The sequence below is a fragment of the Microtus ochrogaster genome, linkage group LG4 (genome assembly GCF_000317375.1).
Source record: "Microtus ochrogaster isolate Prairie Vole_2 linkage group LG4, MicOch1.0, whole genome shotgun sequence".
Lineage (NCBI taxonomy): Eukaryota > Metazoa > Chordata > Mammalia > Rodentia > Cricetidae > Microtus > Microtus ochrogaster.
In genome coordinates, this window is record NC_022030.1 from 17,526,210 (window position 1) to 17,540,607 (window position 14,398).

General features: G+C 50.9%; 1 protein-coding gene across 1 annotated transcript in view; it reads left to right on the forward strand.

The window, feature by feature from the left end:
* Positions 1-10,048, forward strand: part of LOC101993350 (serine/threonine-protein phosphatase 5) — a 26,492-nt gene extending 16,444 nt beyond the window's left edge. The window contains exons 4-13 of the mRNA XM_005361031.2: positions 2,685-2,806; positions 5,724-5,789; positions 6,059-6,157; positions 6,897-7,002; positions 7,388-7,530; positions 7,606-7,693; positions 8,364-8,404; positions 8,499-8,677; positions 9,365-9,446; positions 9,530-10,048. Of these exons, the coding sequence (XP_005361088.1) occupies positions 2,685-2,806; positions 5,724-5,789; positions 6,059-6,157; positions 6,897-7,002; positions 7,388-7,530; positions 7,606-7,693; positions 8,364-8,404; positions 8,499-8,677; positions 9,365-9,446; positions 9,530-9,592 (989 nt within the window). The 3' untranslated portion in view covers positions 9,593-10,048. The remainder of the gene's footprint in view (positions 1-2,684; positions 2,807-5,723; positions 5,790-6,058; positions 6,158-6,896; positions 7,003-7,387; positions 7,531-7,605; positions 7,694-8,363; positions 8,405-8,498; positions 8,678-9,364; positions 9,447-9,529) is intronic.
* The last annotated feature ends 4,350 nt before the right edge of the window (positions 10,049-14,398 follow it).

The window sequence follows — 14,398 nt, forward strand, 5'->3', positions numbered from 1 at the left end:
GATTGTCAGTGCACGGTGAGGGTGGAAGTCAGAGGACACCTGAGAAGAGCCAGCTCTCTAGCTGTCTCCACTACGTGGGTCCCAGAGATCAAATCAGGTCATCAGGTTTGGTGACCTGCTGAGCCACCTTGCCAGTCCCTCCTCTTCATTTTCCTTATTCATCTTTTCTCACTGTGAAGCTAAAGAAGGCCTCAGACTTAGAATCCTCCTGCCTCAGCCTTCCAAGTTTTAGGATTGCATGCATGCACCAGCACATCTGGCCCTGTTTTATTTTTTTAGTAACCCTCAGCGCTTCTCCCTTCCTGAGATGAACTCCTCCTTCTTTCTTCATGTTCTAGTTTATTTGCTTGATGTTTTTAATAGCATCTCTCAGACCTACAAGAGGAATAGGGAGCCCAGATCTAGCAAAACTTCTGAACTGGTTTTGTAAAGTTCCATGGGGTAAAGAGGGTCCATGCTAACACCAACCCCTTATGGCTTGCACGAGAAACAAATCGGCTGCTCCTCTGTGGAATCCTTCCACTCAGTGCTGATGGGGGAGGCAGGCACTCCCATTCAAAGTGAGCTATTACAGTAGCTTCTGGTTGACCCACCAGGCAGGCTGTTCCATAGAAGTCTGTGTTAGTTTCTTTTCCTGTTGCTTTGATAAAATACCTTGTTGAGAGGTGTAAGAAAAGGGGCGTTGGCCCACAGTTTAAGGGTATAGTCCATCATGTCAGGGAAGCCAAGTAGCTTGAAGCAGCTGATCATATTGCTCCCACAATCCAGGATCCCACCCAGGGACTGGTGCCACTCATAACTGGCAAGTCTTCCCACCTCAGTTAATACAGTAATCCCCCTGTAGACATGCCCAGAACCCATCTCCCGGTGATTCTGGACTCTGTAAAGTGGGCAACTAGCACTAACTGTCACATGGTCTGGTGTTTAATGTCCTCTGCTTTGCAGAACTCTGAGGCAGCCAGGGCCCTACATATTTTCCTTCAGAACCCACTGCAGGAAGGCTCCTTGGGAGGCTAATAATGGAGTCACAGACAACTCCTTCACACCAGGCCCTCTGCTCTCAGAAGTGTCTTGGTCTTCCTCTAGTCCTTTTATTTTTGGTGACCAGAGGTCCTGCATGTGCTGTCCTTTGCCCCTGTGTGACTTTTTCCCAGATGCTGCCAAGGCTGAAGTTGGTCTCAGGCCAGCGTCGGACCCGACACTCTCTGCTGCAGTTTTAGCCATCTTAGAAAGCTTTGATCAGGAAATTGAGCAGATCACATTTTCTTAGGAGAGCGCACAGCACAACTGTGGCCCTGTACAGTGGGTGACCACGTGGCTACCCAGAAGCCAGATTCCTTCCTTTCCCCTCTTATCTTCTTCCTTCTAGACCCATTTCTGTGAGCCAGGGCTATCTTAGCAAATTCTACTTCTGACACTAGTGCTGACAGTATATCAGCAGAGCAGTTTTTCCTCATCTCACTCAGCAGTCAGCACAGACTCCTGGTCACCAAGACCGTACGCAGACCCTTCAGTCTGTACTGGGTACCATCGTCAGATTGCTCTGATTCAAATCAGTTCTGACAAACTGAGGTGCGACCCTAAGCTTCCTCCCCACACACACCCTTTTGAAAAGCCTTCATTGATTATCGTGTCGTGTGAGTAGGCATGTATGTGCCATACTTATGTGGAACCTGCGGCCTCCATGGCATTGCTTGTTCCAAGTCCCAGATTTGTTTTGACCATGCCTCTGACCCACTGGGTATGAATCAGGCCTCCCACAGTTCGCTCTTGAGGTTTCATTAGTTTGTCGAGTGACTCACAGAATCCAGAAGGATGCTTACCAGTCTGTTATACAGTCTCGGCATGAAGAGCTACAGAGGGAAAGCATGTGGACATGGGAGCCGCCCTCCAGCAACCTCCCTGGGTTCCACTGTCTCGGTCCTAGACTCTAGGAGCTTCCAGGTCTCTGCCTTTGACTCGGCATACTTTCAGGGACTTGTCTACATAGACTAGGCATGAGTTAGACATTAGCCATTGTCCCACCAGACTGAAGTCCATCTGCTCACCACTGAAGAAGCCTGGGAGCCAGGAGTCGCTAGGGAAGCCAGGCTATATTTGAGGGCCTGCCTCCTGAGAGCCTGACAGGAGCTAGCATGTCTTCCTCCCAGACACAACCTGTCAGGGTCTTCATCATTCAGGGCGTGTGTTGTCATCTTTTCTGGTCAGAGTATCTTCACAGTGAGCTTTGCCTTCTGGAGCCATGGTGCCCACCATCCCTTTGATGGACACACCACTGTGCAGTTTGACCTAGTAGCAGTCCCCATGCTGTGTGTTGGAGGCACAGGACTAGGAGGAGTGACCCACATTCTGATGTCACCTGAAGGTCACCAGGTGCTCTGGGCTGTGAATCTGAAGAGAGATTATTTGGCAATCACCCTCTTAGCCACTCATTTAGAATGTGGGACAAAGGGCAGGGAAACAGCTCTCTAGAGGACAGGCACCAAAGGAAGAAGCCACTGCTTAGAACTGGCCAGAGAGTCAGGGAGTGTAGGAGCTGTGGACTGACCCTAAGACCTAGGAGCATTGCGGCATCATGGGAATCTTCATTGCCTCATCTCCTCACCCCATCCCTTTAGGCCAGGTTCCCCTTCTTGCCCCTCAATGGCTGAAGCCACTAATTAATCCCTTTGTCCATGCACCAGCCATTGAAGATGAATACAGCGGGCCCAAGCTTGAGGATGGCAAAGTGACAATCACCTTCATGAAAGAACTTATGCAGTGGTACAAGGAACAGAAGAAACTGCACCGGAAGTGTGCCTATCAGGTAACACCGAGACCCGGGAATGGGCCTGCCACTGCCGGCTTGGCTCTGAGCAGACTGAGGAGAATGGTCGTGAACGCTGCCGCTTCCTAAGCCAGTGCTGTGTGCTGGGCACTGTGCTGAGGGTTACCACTTGTCCGCATCCAATACCCCAGCCTTTGTGGGTGTCAGGCAGTGCCCTACACAAGTGCAGACCCAGGCTCAAAAGTGAGACCTTCCGGAAGGCACTGGAAAGAGGAGTTCTTAAAGAGCATGGCTGACCCAAGTTGGGGGCTTCAGTAAGAGGACATTCATGGTTGGGAGAGTTCTCAGATAATAGAAGTCATTCCCTTCCCTTGTCCCCCTTTTTAAGCTTTATTTTATGTATATGAGTACTCTATCTGCATGTATGGCTTTATGCCAGAAGAGGGCGTCAGATCCCACTGTAGATGGTTGTGACATTTGAACTCAAGCTGTCTGGAAGAACAGCCATTGATTGCTCTTAACCGCCAAGCCATCTCTCCAGCCCCCAGTAGAAGTCATTTCTATGACAGAGCTAGCCACACATATGCCTCCCCAGTGATGGAATCACAGCCCGCCTGTGATCACTGCCTTCCCCTGGTACTTAGCCCTGATAGGAGCCAACTGCCACTAGCCTGAGCAGCTATAACCCCAATGCCCCACAAAGGGGCTGCTTGTCTCTGTTGGTGGTGTGTCCTTCAGGGTTCTATGCATGTGGGTTTCAGGTGGATTTGTTAGTTTTCTTTTTGATTGTGATATTGGCTGTTTGGTTTGTTCCTGTCCTTAGGGCAGCAAGAGCAATAGTTCTTTGCAGCTTCCTGAGTGACCACCTCCAGTGTTGCTTTTGGGTTTTTTGTTTGTTTAATGACACTTTCTTTCTTTCTTTCTTTTTTTTTCGAGACAGGGTTTCTCTGTGGCTTTGGAGCCTGTCCTGGAACTAGCTCTGTAGACCAGGCTGGTCTCGAACTCACAGACACTTTTTCTTTTCCCCACTTTTTTTTAAATTGTTAAACGTACATGGAAGTTGAAAGATGAACAGTTAACAGCCACATACTTCTCACAGGTGTGGGGCCTCCATCCCTTGCTTTTAACAGAACTAGTTGAGACTCAGTTGTAGCCACTATAACCTGTATCCTAAAACAAGGACATCCACTTACAAGACTGTGGTGTGTTCACTTGTCTCCATGATGGAACATTAAATACACCTAATGTGCACAACCCACAGGCTGTACGTAAAACCTAAATCACTGACAAACACACTTGACTTTTCTCAAGGTCATGTTCAGTATGTGAAAGTAACATTGACAAATATCCTAGTGTTTTCATTTCTCCTGGGGTTCCCCAAAATATATTTAAGGTTATTGAAGGGGTTGTTGAGACAAGGTCTTACTATATACTTCAGGCTATGCAGGGCATGTTTGTGCACACCTTTAATTCCAGATTGGGAGGTAGAGGCAAATGTATCTCTGAGTTCAAGCCAGCCTGGTATACATAGGCTTTCTAGACCATTAAAGATCCACAGTGAGTGAGAATCTGTCTGAAAAATAAAACAAAAGAATCTGGACTTAACCTGCCAGGGTTATAGGTGGTGTCTCAGGACACCCACTTAGGCAGATTCTCAAATTGCCAATACCACTGCATGGTAGAAGGTCCTCCACCTCCCCCTTCTCTGCAGAGAGAGACTTGGGTTTTTGTTTTTTTTTTTTTGGTTTTGTTTTGTATTGATTTTGAGACAGGGTTTCTCTGTGTAAGTTTTGGAGCCTGTCCTAGAACTTGCTCTATAGTCCAGGGTGGCCTCAAATTCACAGAGATCCACCTGCCTCTGCCTCCCGAGTACAGGGATTAAAGGCTTGCACCACTACCACCCAGCTGAGAGGCTTATATTTTAAGGAGCTTTATGACACGTGTCCAGTCTAGCTCTGTATATACATGTATGCATCTACCATCCACATGTAGTACACACTTGCAGGTGCTGGGGAAGGGCAGATGACAAAATCTTACTCAACTGGAAACTCACTGGTTCATCTGGGCTGGCTAGCCCACAAGCTCCAGGGATCTGACTGTCTCTGCCCCCTCGGTGATGGAACTACAGATAACACACACACACACACACACACACACACACACACACACACACACACCCTGGGGATTTGAACTCAGATCTTTACCAAGCATGCATTCTTCCTACCTACTAAACCATCTTCCTGGCTCTAGGCTGGTTCTTTTTTTTTTTTTTTAATTTATTTATTTATTTATTCTGTCTGTGTCTATGCTTGCAGGCCAGAAGAGGGCACCAGACCCCATTACAGATGGTTGTGAGCCACCATGTGGTTGCTGGGAATTGAACTCAGGACCTTTGGTAGAGCAGGCAATGCTCTTAACCACTGAGCCATCTCTCCAGCCCTAGGCTGGTTCTTTTTTAAAGTTTCCTATACTGTGAACCAACTATTGTGTTTCCTAATGCTGTTGAATTTTAAAAGATGAACCAAGATCCTTGTGAAATGATGGTGATGTTTAGATTGTTTGCCTGTGTGTATATCTGTACACTGCCTATGTGCAGTATCTGTGGAGGCCAGAAGAGGGCACTGAATCCTTTGGGACTGAAGATGTGGATAGTTGTGAGCCACTGTGTGGGTGCTGGAAATCAAAAATAATTGATCTTCTGGGGAAGAAAATAAAACAGCCAGTGCTCTTAATTGCTGAGCCATCTTTCAACCCCCCTCCCCCCTCCTCATGATGTTTTGTTGACACATGGGCCACTCAACACCTCTTGAGGGCCACCTCTGTTCCTGGTTAGCATCCAGTAGTCCACACCTTCCCAGTAGCTCCTGAGCAGCTGAGGCTTTCCCAGGGCCTTGAAAGGGCAGTACCTTGTACTCCCACCCCAAGCAGCTCTACTTACAGCTGCCCTGTTTTCCAGATCCTAGTACAGGTGAAAGAAGTCCTCTGCAAGCTGAGCACTCTGGTGGAGACGACGCTGAAAGAGGTGCGTCTTACGCTGTGGGTGCAGGGTGGAGGGCGGGTGCATGTAGTCCGGGAGGGTGAGTCCAGTAGGTAGGTCACCTGCGCAGTCGTCCCTTCTCTCTGTCCCTAACACCCCTCCCGGCTGTCTGCTTCCTCTTTGTCATGTCCCCTACCCTTGTGTCCTGCATGAATTTTCTTGGTCTGTTGTGACCTCTCCCCTCATTTCCCCTTTGCCCCCTCCCCATATCTCTCTCTGGGCCCCTCCCTCTCCGGTGGCCTCTTTTCTTCCAGACAGAGAAGATTACAGTGTGCGGGGACACCCATGGCCAGTTCTATGACCTCCTCAACATATTTGAGCTCAACGGTTTACCCTCAGAGACCAACCCCTATGTATCCTCCGTGTATCCCATGTGGAGAGGGCAGAGCCCCACTAAGGAAGAACACCAGGGCCGTCATCTTACTGTTACTGGGGTCCCTGCAGGTCCAGGCCCCAGGTCTTTCTCTTCTGCTGCAGGGTGAGACACCGGTGTGTCCACCCAGCCCTTCCACTCCCACAGGCTGTCTCATCTCCTGCTCTAGTTCCCTCGTCTGTACCGTGGGTAACGGTCTTTTTCACAGGGTTGTTGGAATGTGGTAAGCAGATGAGCGAAACCAGGCTCCGGGTGTTTGTCACATTTTTGTATTGTTTCCTTTGGGGCCTTTTGGAGGTAAACTGTAAAGTGTAGCTCCTGATGGTCTTGAGCTTCCTGTCTCCTATCTCCCGCTTGCTAGGGTTGTAGACATTTACTGCCAAACCCAGCCTGTACTCGTGTTTGGCATGGGATATTTTCCTGATATTTAGCCACCATGTAAGGCCCCTGGGCTCTGTGCTTTTGGGAGGAAGGTCTGTCCCATTTCTCCTTTGGTTTGAGGACTGCTCTCAGGGAAGATCTGGCTGCCTCAACTATGCCACTGGTCTCCCCAAGACAGGTGAGGGTGGGCCCTTGGTGCCGTCCTGGGGTGGGTGGCATCAGTCTAAAGGCAGGGCAAGGGTGCACCCCCTTTGGAGGCACTGACAGGAGCCTTGGTGCCAAGGAGACAGGCAGAATTACTGGCCCATCTGCCACCTGCACTTTTCTTAACAAGAAAGATATTTAATGGTGACTTTGTGGACCGCGGCTCCTTCTCTGTTGAAGTGATCCTCACCCTCTTCGGCTTTAAACTCCTGTACCCAGATCATTTTCATCTTCTTCGAGGTGAGGAGGGTTTCACACACACACCCCGCCCTGGGGCCACCAAGAAAGGTTGAGCAGGTTGTGCACCGCAGTAGCAGTGTCGGATGCTACAGCCTGGTGTGGGGCTTCGCTGTACCCTTTGCTGGCAGGTGCCAGACAGGAGGTCGGGGGGAGGGTGCCTTTTCCTAGTTCACACACAGTGGGTGTGAACAGCTTCCCTGGGGACACTAATCTAATACAAACTCAAGCTGAGTAGTGAGGTGGGCACTTATTTGCAAAACATAGTGCCAGCCTGCCATCACTGAGTAAATACCATCTTGTCCCTTAGTCTACACCTGAGATTGCCAGGTAGGTATATGATAACCTAGAGGCTGAGGGGCCTCTCCTGTCCCTTTGTTGTGACCAGGCAACCACGAGACAGACAACATGAACCAGATCTACGGGTTCGAGGGCGAGGTGAAGGCCAAATACACAGCCCAGATGTATGAGCTTTTCAGTGAGGTGTTTGAGTGGCTGCCACTGGCCCAGTGCATCAACGGCAAAGTGCTGGTAAGGAGCCACGTGCTGGTTTGGAGTGGAGGGGTGGAAGGGCTCCTTTCCTCACAGACACATGGCCTCCCTCAGATCATGCATGGAGGCTTGTTCAGTGAGGATGGCGTCACCCTGGATGACATCCGAAAGATTGAGCGGAATCGGCAGCCACCAGACTCAGGTGAATGGGCCCCTGGCACAGAGAGGGGCACCTGGGCTCACACAGACTTTATGCCCATGGCAAGCATGGGGCCCACTCCCACCTGCATCCTTGAATGAGTAGAATTGTGCCAACCGGTGAACATCAGAGTTCATGACACACACCTGTCACTCACTTTTCTCCCCTCCCCCTAAAGAGGAATTAAGGCACCTGTTGAAGTCCCAGAGACTGTCACTGAGGACATAGATGATGTGGGTGGCTTCTGCAGGGTGATGACATTTGAGGTGACACCAGAAGAGAGGTGAGGGTGTGGCCAGTGGGGGAAGACAGCAGAGAGTGAAGGGGTGGAGTGGATAGGGCTGGCCCTCAGATGTTCCTGCTGAACATAGGCCAGAAGCCGCATCCTAAGAGCTACAGACCATAGTAGGTATGTGGGCTTTGCTGCTGGGGCTGTGGGGAGTCACAGGAGGCTTTGGGTGGAAAGAGGCTTATAATGGACTGAATGAGAGATGCTGGGGAAACTGGGACCAGCTCAGAACTGTTGTGCATGCCCTGAGCCCTGGCCACAGTGATGTCTCCACCAGATCCTACTACCACCACCACCACCACCAGTCTGTACTGTGGGGTAGGCACCTGTCTGGTGCAACCTGGGAGACAGACAAGTCTCTGACATTTGCTCCCCTCCCCCCAGGTCCCATGTGTGACCTGTTGTGGTCAGATCCCCAGCCACAGGTGAGCCTGTTGTCTTTCTGTGGGTGTGGGCTGCGTGGTGGGGTGGAACCAGGCCAGCAGTCACCCAGAGTCTCCTTTCCCTTGCTCCTACCAGAACGGGCGCTCAGTCAGCAAGCGGGGCGTGAGCTGCCAGTTTGGGCCTGATGTCACCAAGGCCTTCCTGGAGGAGAACCAACTTGACTACATCATCCGCAGCCATGAAGTCAAGTCTGAGGGCTATGAGGTGGCCCATGGTGGCCGCTGTGTCACTGTCTTCTCTGCCCCCAACTATTGGTGTGTCTTACTCTTCCCCCCTTTGCCTGGACTACAGGGTTTATTTGTATGGATTATGTCTGTGTGGCTTTTGAGACCAGGCCTTACTGTAGTCCAGACTGGTGTCAAACTCATGGCATTTCTGTTGCAAGTCTCTCAAGTAGTAGGATTACAGGCATAACCACTGGGGCAGGTTTGAGGTTTAACTTTCCTCATGTAAAACCTCTGCCACAGGGAGGGAGGGAAGGGAAAGGGAAAGGGAAGACACTAAGAGTGGATACATGCTACTGTAATGAGCACCTATAGGCCTGCATTGCTCCCTAGTCCCAAATGTTAGGTCCTCTTCCCTCGGACAGAGGCCTTTTCCTCTGAGTTCATGTTCTCCCTACTCTGTATGTGTAGAGGAAGCCATGGGGTTGTATAGGCTCTTGTTCTTGGACTAGGCTGTAACATCTTGGTGGTGTTATGTCCCTCCAGTGGTTAGGGTAGTGGTGAGATGGGTCTCCAGGCTCCCCCACTGCCTCTTCCTGCCTCTGCTTCCCCCACTTTTCCATGGTTTTCCTCCTTCAGCCCTCTTCAATGTGGTTTCTTCTCTGCCTCCACCATCTCTTTTCTCCACTTCCTGCAGTCCCCTCCTGTCTCAGACCCCCCCCCCTTCTGTTTTCCACCTTCTCTTAATCTCTAGCCCCTCTTCTCCTGTCCCTGCAGTGACCAGATGGGAAACAAAGCCTCCTACATCCACCTCCAGGGCTCGGACCTGCGGCCCCAGTTCCACCAATTCACAGCAGTGGTGAGTGGCCTGGGACAGGGCACTGCCTGGACATGGGCTGCGTGTGGGCGGATCCTCTGACTGTCCTTCTGCCCCTGCTGCAGCCTCACCCCAACGTCAAGCCCATGGCATATGCCAACACGCTGCTGCAGCTAGGAATGATGTAAAGCTGCCCACAGCAGTGAACCATGGCCTGCCCAGCTGGATGGCCCTGCCTTCAGCCTGCTGCCCCGCCCCAGGGCAACGTTGGACCCCCTTTACTTTGTAAAGTTTGTATTTATTCCCCTTTAGGTTGCAGAGGGGGTGGGGGCAGCGCGGGGCAGCCGAAGACAGGCTCCTGGTCAGAGGAAGGAGGAGTCGAGACTGGGGTAGGGCACAGCTTGGGCATTTGGAGGAAGGCCAACCTGGGTAGGGGTGGGACCAAGAGGAGGTCCTGCCCCCTCATCTGCATGGCTCCTCCCCTGGTAAAGCAATAGGGCCCTACCGTAGGAAGACCCCAAATGAGGGTCATCAGGGAGGCCTCCTCCTGGTAGCTTCAGGGTGGGGCGAGGCTGGGCCACCCCCAGCTATTTTATGTTCTGTAATTAAATATGTTAAATAAATAAAGTCATTATTGTAAGTCAAACCTTATCTCAGACCCACATTAGCGCGTGTCCACCACGCACAGGCCCCTGCAAGGTGGGTCCAGTTCGATTCGGGATTCCTCACAGTGAGGTGGGCATTGCGGGCTAAGAGTGACCACAGAAGACAGAAAGCATCCTCCGACTCTGCTGAGGCCTGTACAGGCTTTGAGACCTCAGACCCGTTCAGAAACCTCTGCACTTAGCTGAGCTTTGCAAGGAACCACTTAATGCACGGAGCTCTTCTGAACTCTGCTCTCCTACTGCGTAGCAAACCTGGTGTGTTCAATGTGTGGGCACAACAGTTGCTCTGCTGTGCTGTGTGCCAGTGGGGAAAGAACCAAGGACTGGAGCCACAGAGGTGACTAAGGCCGGCAGGGGGAGCCATCCAGCCTAAGAAGCTGTTGTTTCTCCAGCTTGGGGGCTTTTAGTTAGGGTTCTATTGCTGCAGAGAGATGCTGCAATCACAGAAAGGGAAACATTTCATTGAGGCTGGCTTACAGTTCAGAAGTTTAGTCCATTATCTTCAGGACGGGAAGCATAGCCATATACAGGCAGACATGGTGCTGGAGAGGTAGGTATCTTAGAGTTCTACATCTGGATCCACCGCAGCAGGAAGGGACTGAGACACGCTGACACAGACTTGAGTTTCTAAGACCTCCAAGCCCACCCCTAGTGACATACTTCCTCTCCAACAAGGCCAACCTCCTAATAGCGCTACTCCCTATGACCAAGCATTCAAACACACGCATCTATGTGGTCATTCCTATTCAAACCACCGCAGAGTTCTTCTGTTGCTGCTATAGGTCCAGAGACCCCCGAGACCTCAGTTCAGTGGTGCCAAAATTTAAGTCGTCTATAGCTGAGATTATGGCTAGCGGCTGTAACTGGTATTTCTTTACATGCTGGATGATGGATTATACGTCTAAAAAATTCCATAGCCCCCAAGGTCTCTGTAAACCCCTAGCAACCCACCCACAGGACTGCCCCCGTCTATAGCAAGTGTTTTTCTCCATGCTGCCATGGGACATCTGACAAGCAGCTCAGGGGTGGTTGTCAGTCACAGTTGAGAAGAGAGCTGCACCACACCAAGAAAGGCAGCGGCAGTACTGTGTCAAGGCCACAGGAGTTTACACTGCTCACATGGTAGGAACCAAAAAGCAGACCAGACCTGAAGCAGAGGCAGCTATGATGCTCAAGGCCCACCTTTAGGTCCTGCATCCTGTAGCTAAGTCACATGTCCAAAAGGTCTTCTACCTCTCCACAGCAGCATCATGGCTGGGGACCACATGTTGAGGACAGTTGCCTTCAAGCGGTACCAGCCTGACCCCACCTTCCCACAGCCCTTTCTGCCAGTTAACGCTAACTCAGATTGTCAGGGCCGGTGAGATGGTTCAGTGGATCAGACGTTTGCCGGGCGAGTCTGATGGCCCAAGTTGGCTCTCAGAAAGCTGAAGTAGAGAGTTGACTACTTCAAGTTGCCCTCTGGCCTCACATGCTGTGGGATACATGCAACAGGTGTCTCTGTGTGGCCTTGGCTGTTCTGGAAGCTCTGTAGCCCAGGCTGGCCTCTGCCTCCTGAGCACGTGTGTCACCACCACCCAACCACAAAATAACATTTTTCAAAATTGGTCTATGGAAGTTTCTCTAGATGCTTATTCAATCCATGAGCTTCCCATAATTTACTGTGCTCTTACACCTTACCTGTCACAGAAACTGTGCTGGGTCAGCCTTCTCTAAAGGTACAGAATGGGGCATGTCATAAAAGGGGAAACCTCCACAGTGGCCATCTGCATGCTGAAGAGCCTGAGAACTGAGTGCATCGACGGTGTGGGCCAGTGAGATGGCTCAGTGTTAGCAAAGGAGCTTGCCACCGGGCATCGACGGTGTGGGCCAGTGAGATGGCTCAGTGTTAGCAAAGGAGCTTGCCACCCTCCCTGAGTTCAGTCCCTGAGATTGACATGGTGGGAGGACAGAACCAACACTCTGAATACCCCAGCCCTCACACACAATTGTCCTCCATCCCCACCCCATCCATGCAAATGTTTAAAATGAAAAGTAAGGGCAGGCAACTTTTTCCTCAGAAAAAGCTTGCCTAAAAAGGATTTTTGGATGGGCCACCTGCCACCAGGCTCTTCAATCATTATTTGATCCTCCCCGGAAATAGCCTCAAAGATCTATCCAGAAGCAGGGCTCTTAGGTGACTCCAGGGTTCTGTCTAGTTGACAGTCAGAATCAGCATACCCAGCAGAAAAGTCCTAAAATGCCAAGAGGAGCTAGGGACGTCCTGGCTCATTTATAGAGCACTTACCCAGAATCCACCAGTGAGAGCCTGCAAAGACGACAAAGTCCAGTAGCAAAGAATGCTTAGGAAATAGTTTTAAAAGCAGGCCTGTAAACAGCACCAGAGGAATTCCAGCTGCAGAATCCTGCCCTCACCCGGTCCTCAGCCTTTCCCACACCCAACCCTAGGGAGCAGAGCACCGATGGACCCATCAAGAGAGGGTTCAGAAGGGAGGGAAAAAGAGACCCGGGGGTGGAGGGGGACGGTGGAAAATCAGAAGTTAAAGGTCATCCTCAGCTGCATAGCAAGTACAGGCAGCCTGGATGCAGGAGACCCTGTCTCAAGACAAAAGTTGGGAGAGTGCTGCTCAGGCTCGGGACACCATGGCCCCCTACAGTTGCTGGAGTAAATGATTACTAGACTGAGCCAAGGGTAGAAAACGGACTCGGCTCCACCCATCCATGTGCAGGCCTCTCAGAACGCTCACACAGAGGAACACACTCCCAGCCCTTCTGGGTGTGTGACCACGGCCTAGAACTGCTCACGGGAAGCAAAAAAGTGACCTTCGTCTCTCAACCCCTGCCATGCAAGACCAGAACTCACCACCAGGTGACGCTCCAGGACCAGTTAAAAACCCTCCAGTGCCAGGGCTTGCTTGTGTCGGGTGGAACAAAGCGTCCAGGTCCAGAGATGGGAGGAGTGAAGTTTATACCAGTTTCAACCACCACAAAAGCTAATGTTTCTATTTCAGTTGCAATGTTCCACGCTCTGTTAAAACCTCCTGCTTCAGACAAGGTATTGTAGCCTAGGTTGGGCTGAAACTTCCCATGTAGCAAAGAATGGCTTTGAACTTCTGATCCTGCTACCTCTGCCTCCAGAGTGCTGGTATTTCCGGCATGCACCACCAAGCCTAGGGTGCCAGCTGAACCGAAGTCTTCCTGCAAGGTAACAACAGACCAGCTATATACCCAGTCCTAGATGCTCTTATTGTGAGCGTTTTTTTCCAGATGAGGAAACTGGTGGATGGCTTGCCAAGAGTCACACAGCCCTGAAATGGGAACCTAGGTATCTGACTCATCTGATAGGTGACCCCTTCTTGTTGGCCCCAAACGAGACAGGGAAATGTAGTTATGGGGACCAGAAAACAGTCAAATGAGGGGTCAGGAGAGTGGGGATGCATCTACCCTGGACTTGAAGTGGTCTTGGCACATCCGCCCCTATGGCAGTCATGGTCAAGGGTAATGTGTGCAGGGGAAAAAATGCTGCTGGTTAACATTTGCTGGACAGGGGCAGCAAAGGACAGGAGAGTGCCAGGTGCCTCTCCAGCATCTCCATCTTTCTTGAGGACAGGCCTCAGAAAGAGAATGGGATGGGATAGCTAAGGGCTGTGATTTCAGATATGTATAGGCCTCAGAAAGAGGGTGGGGTGGGGCCAGAAGACAGGAGTGAGGCCAGGAAGCTCCTCCAAAGTCCCACACCACCACCACTTCTGACTCCTATTTCCCAATCTCGTCAACCCCTTCCTTCCTCAGCCTGGATCTGGGAGCCAAGAATGTTCCCATATTCAATAGGACAAGTAGGCTTTCTCTCCCCCTCCATGTATGAGTTCTTTTCATGTGTTTTTGTGGCAGTGAGTGGCAGTTGAACTGGTTCAGGTGAAAACTGGCTTGAAGAGCTTGGAGTTCATTATCTAAGGTGGAGCCCCTGCCTCAATCCCCTAGTGAAGCCCCAGGTATGCAGTTTCATGGTAGAAGGCTTGCCTGGCATGAACAAGGCCCTGGGTTCCACTTCGGAGTTAAGAGCTTAATTTTGTTTTGTTTCGTTTTGTGAGTCATGGTTTCCACTGTGTAGCCATGGCTGACCTGGAATGCCCTCTGTAGATCAGGCTAGCCTTGAACTCACAGAGATCCCCCACCTCTGCCTCCCAAGTGTTAGGATTAAAGGCATGTGCCACCACCACCCAGCAAGGGCTTCATCTTTTAAAAAGCAGGGAGGTCAGATCATGGGGCAGTGCAGTTGGATGTGTAATAAATCTCAGAATAATGCTCAGAAATGGGCAGTATGAACAT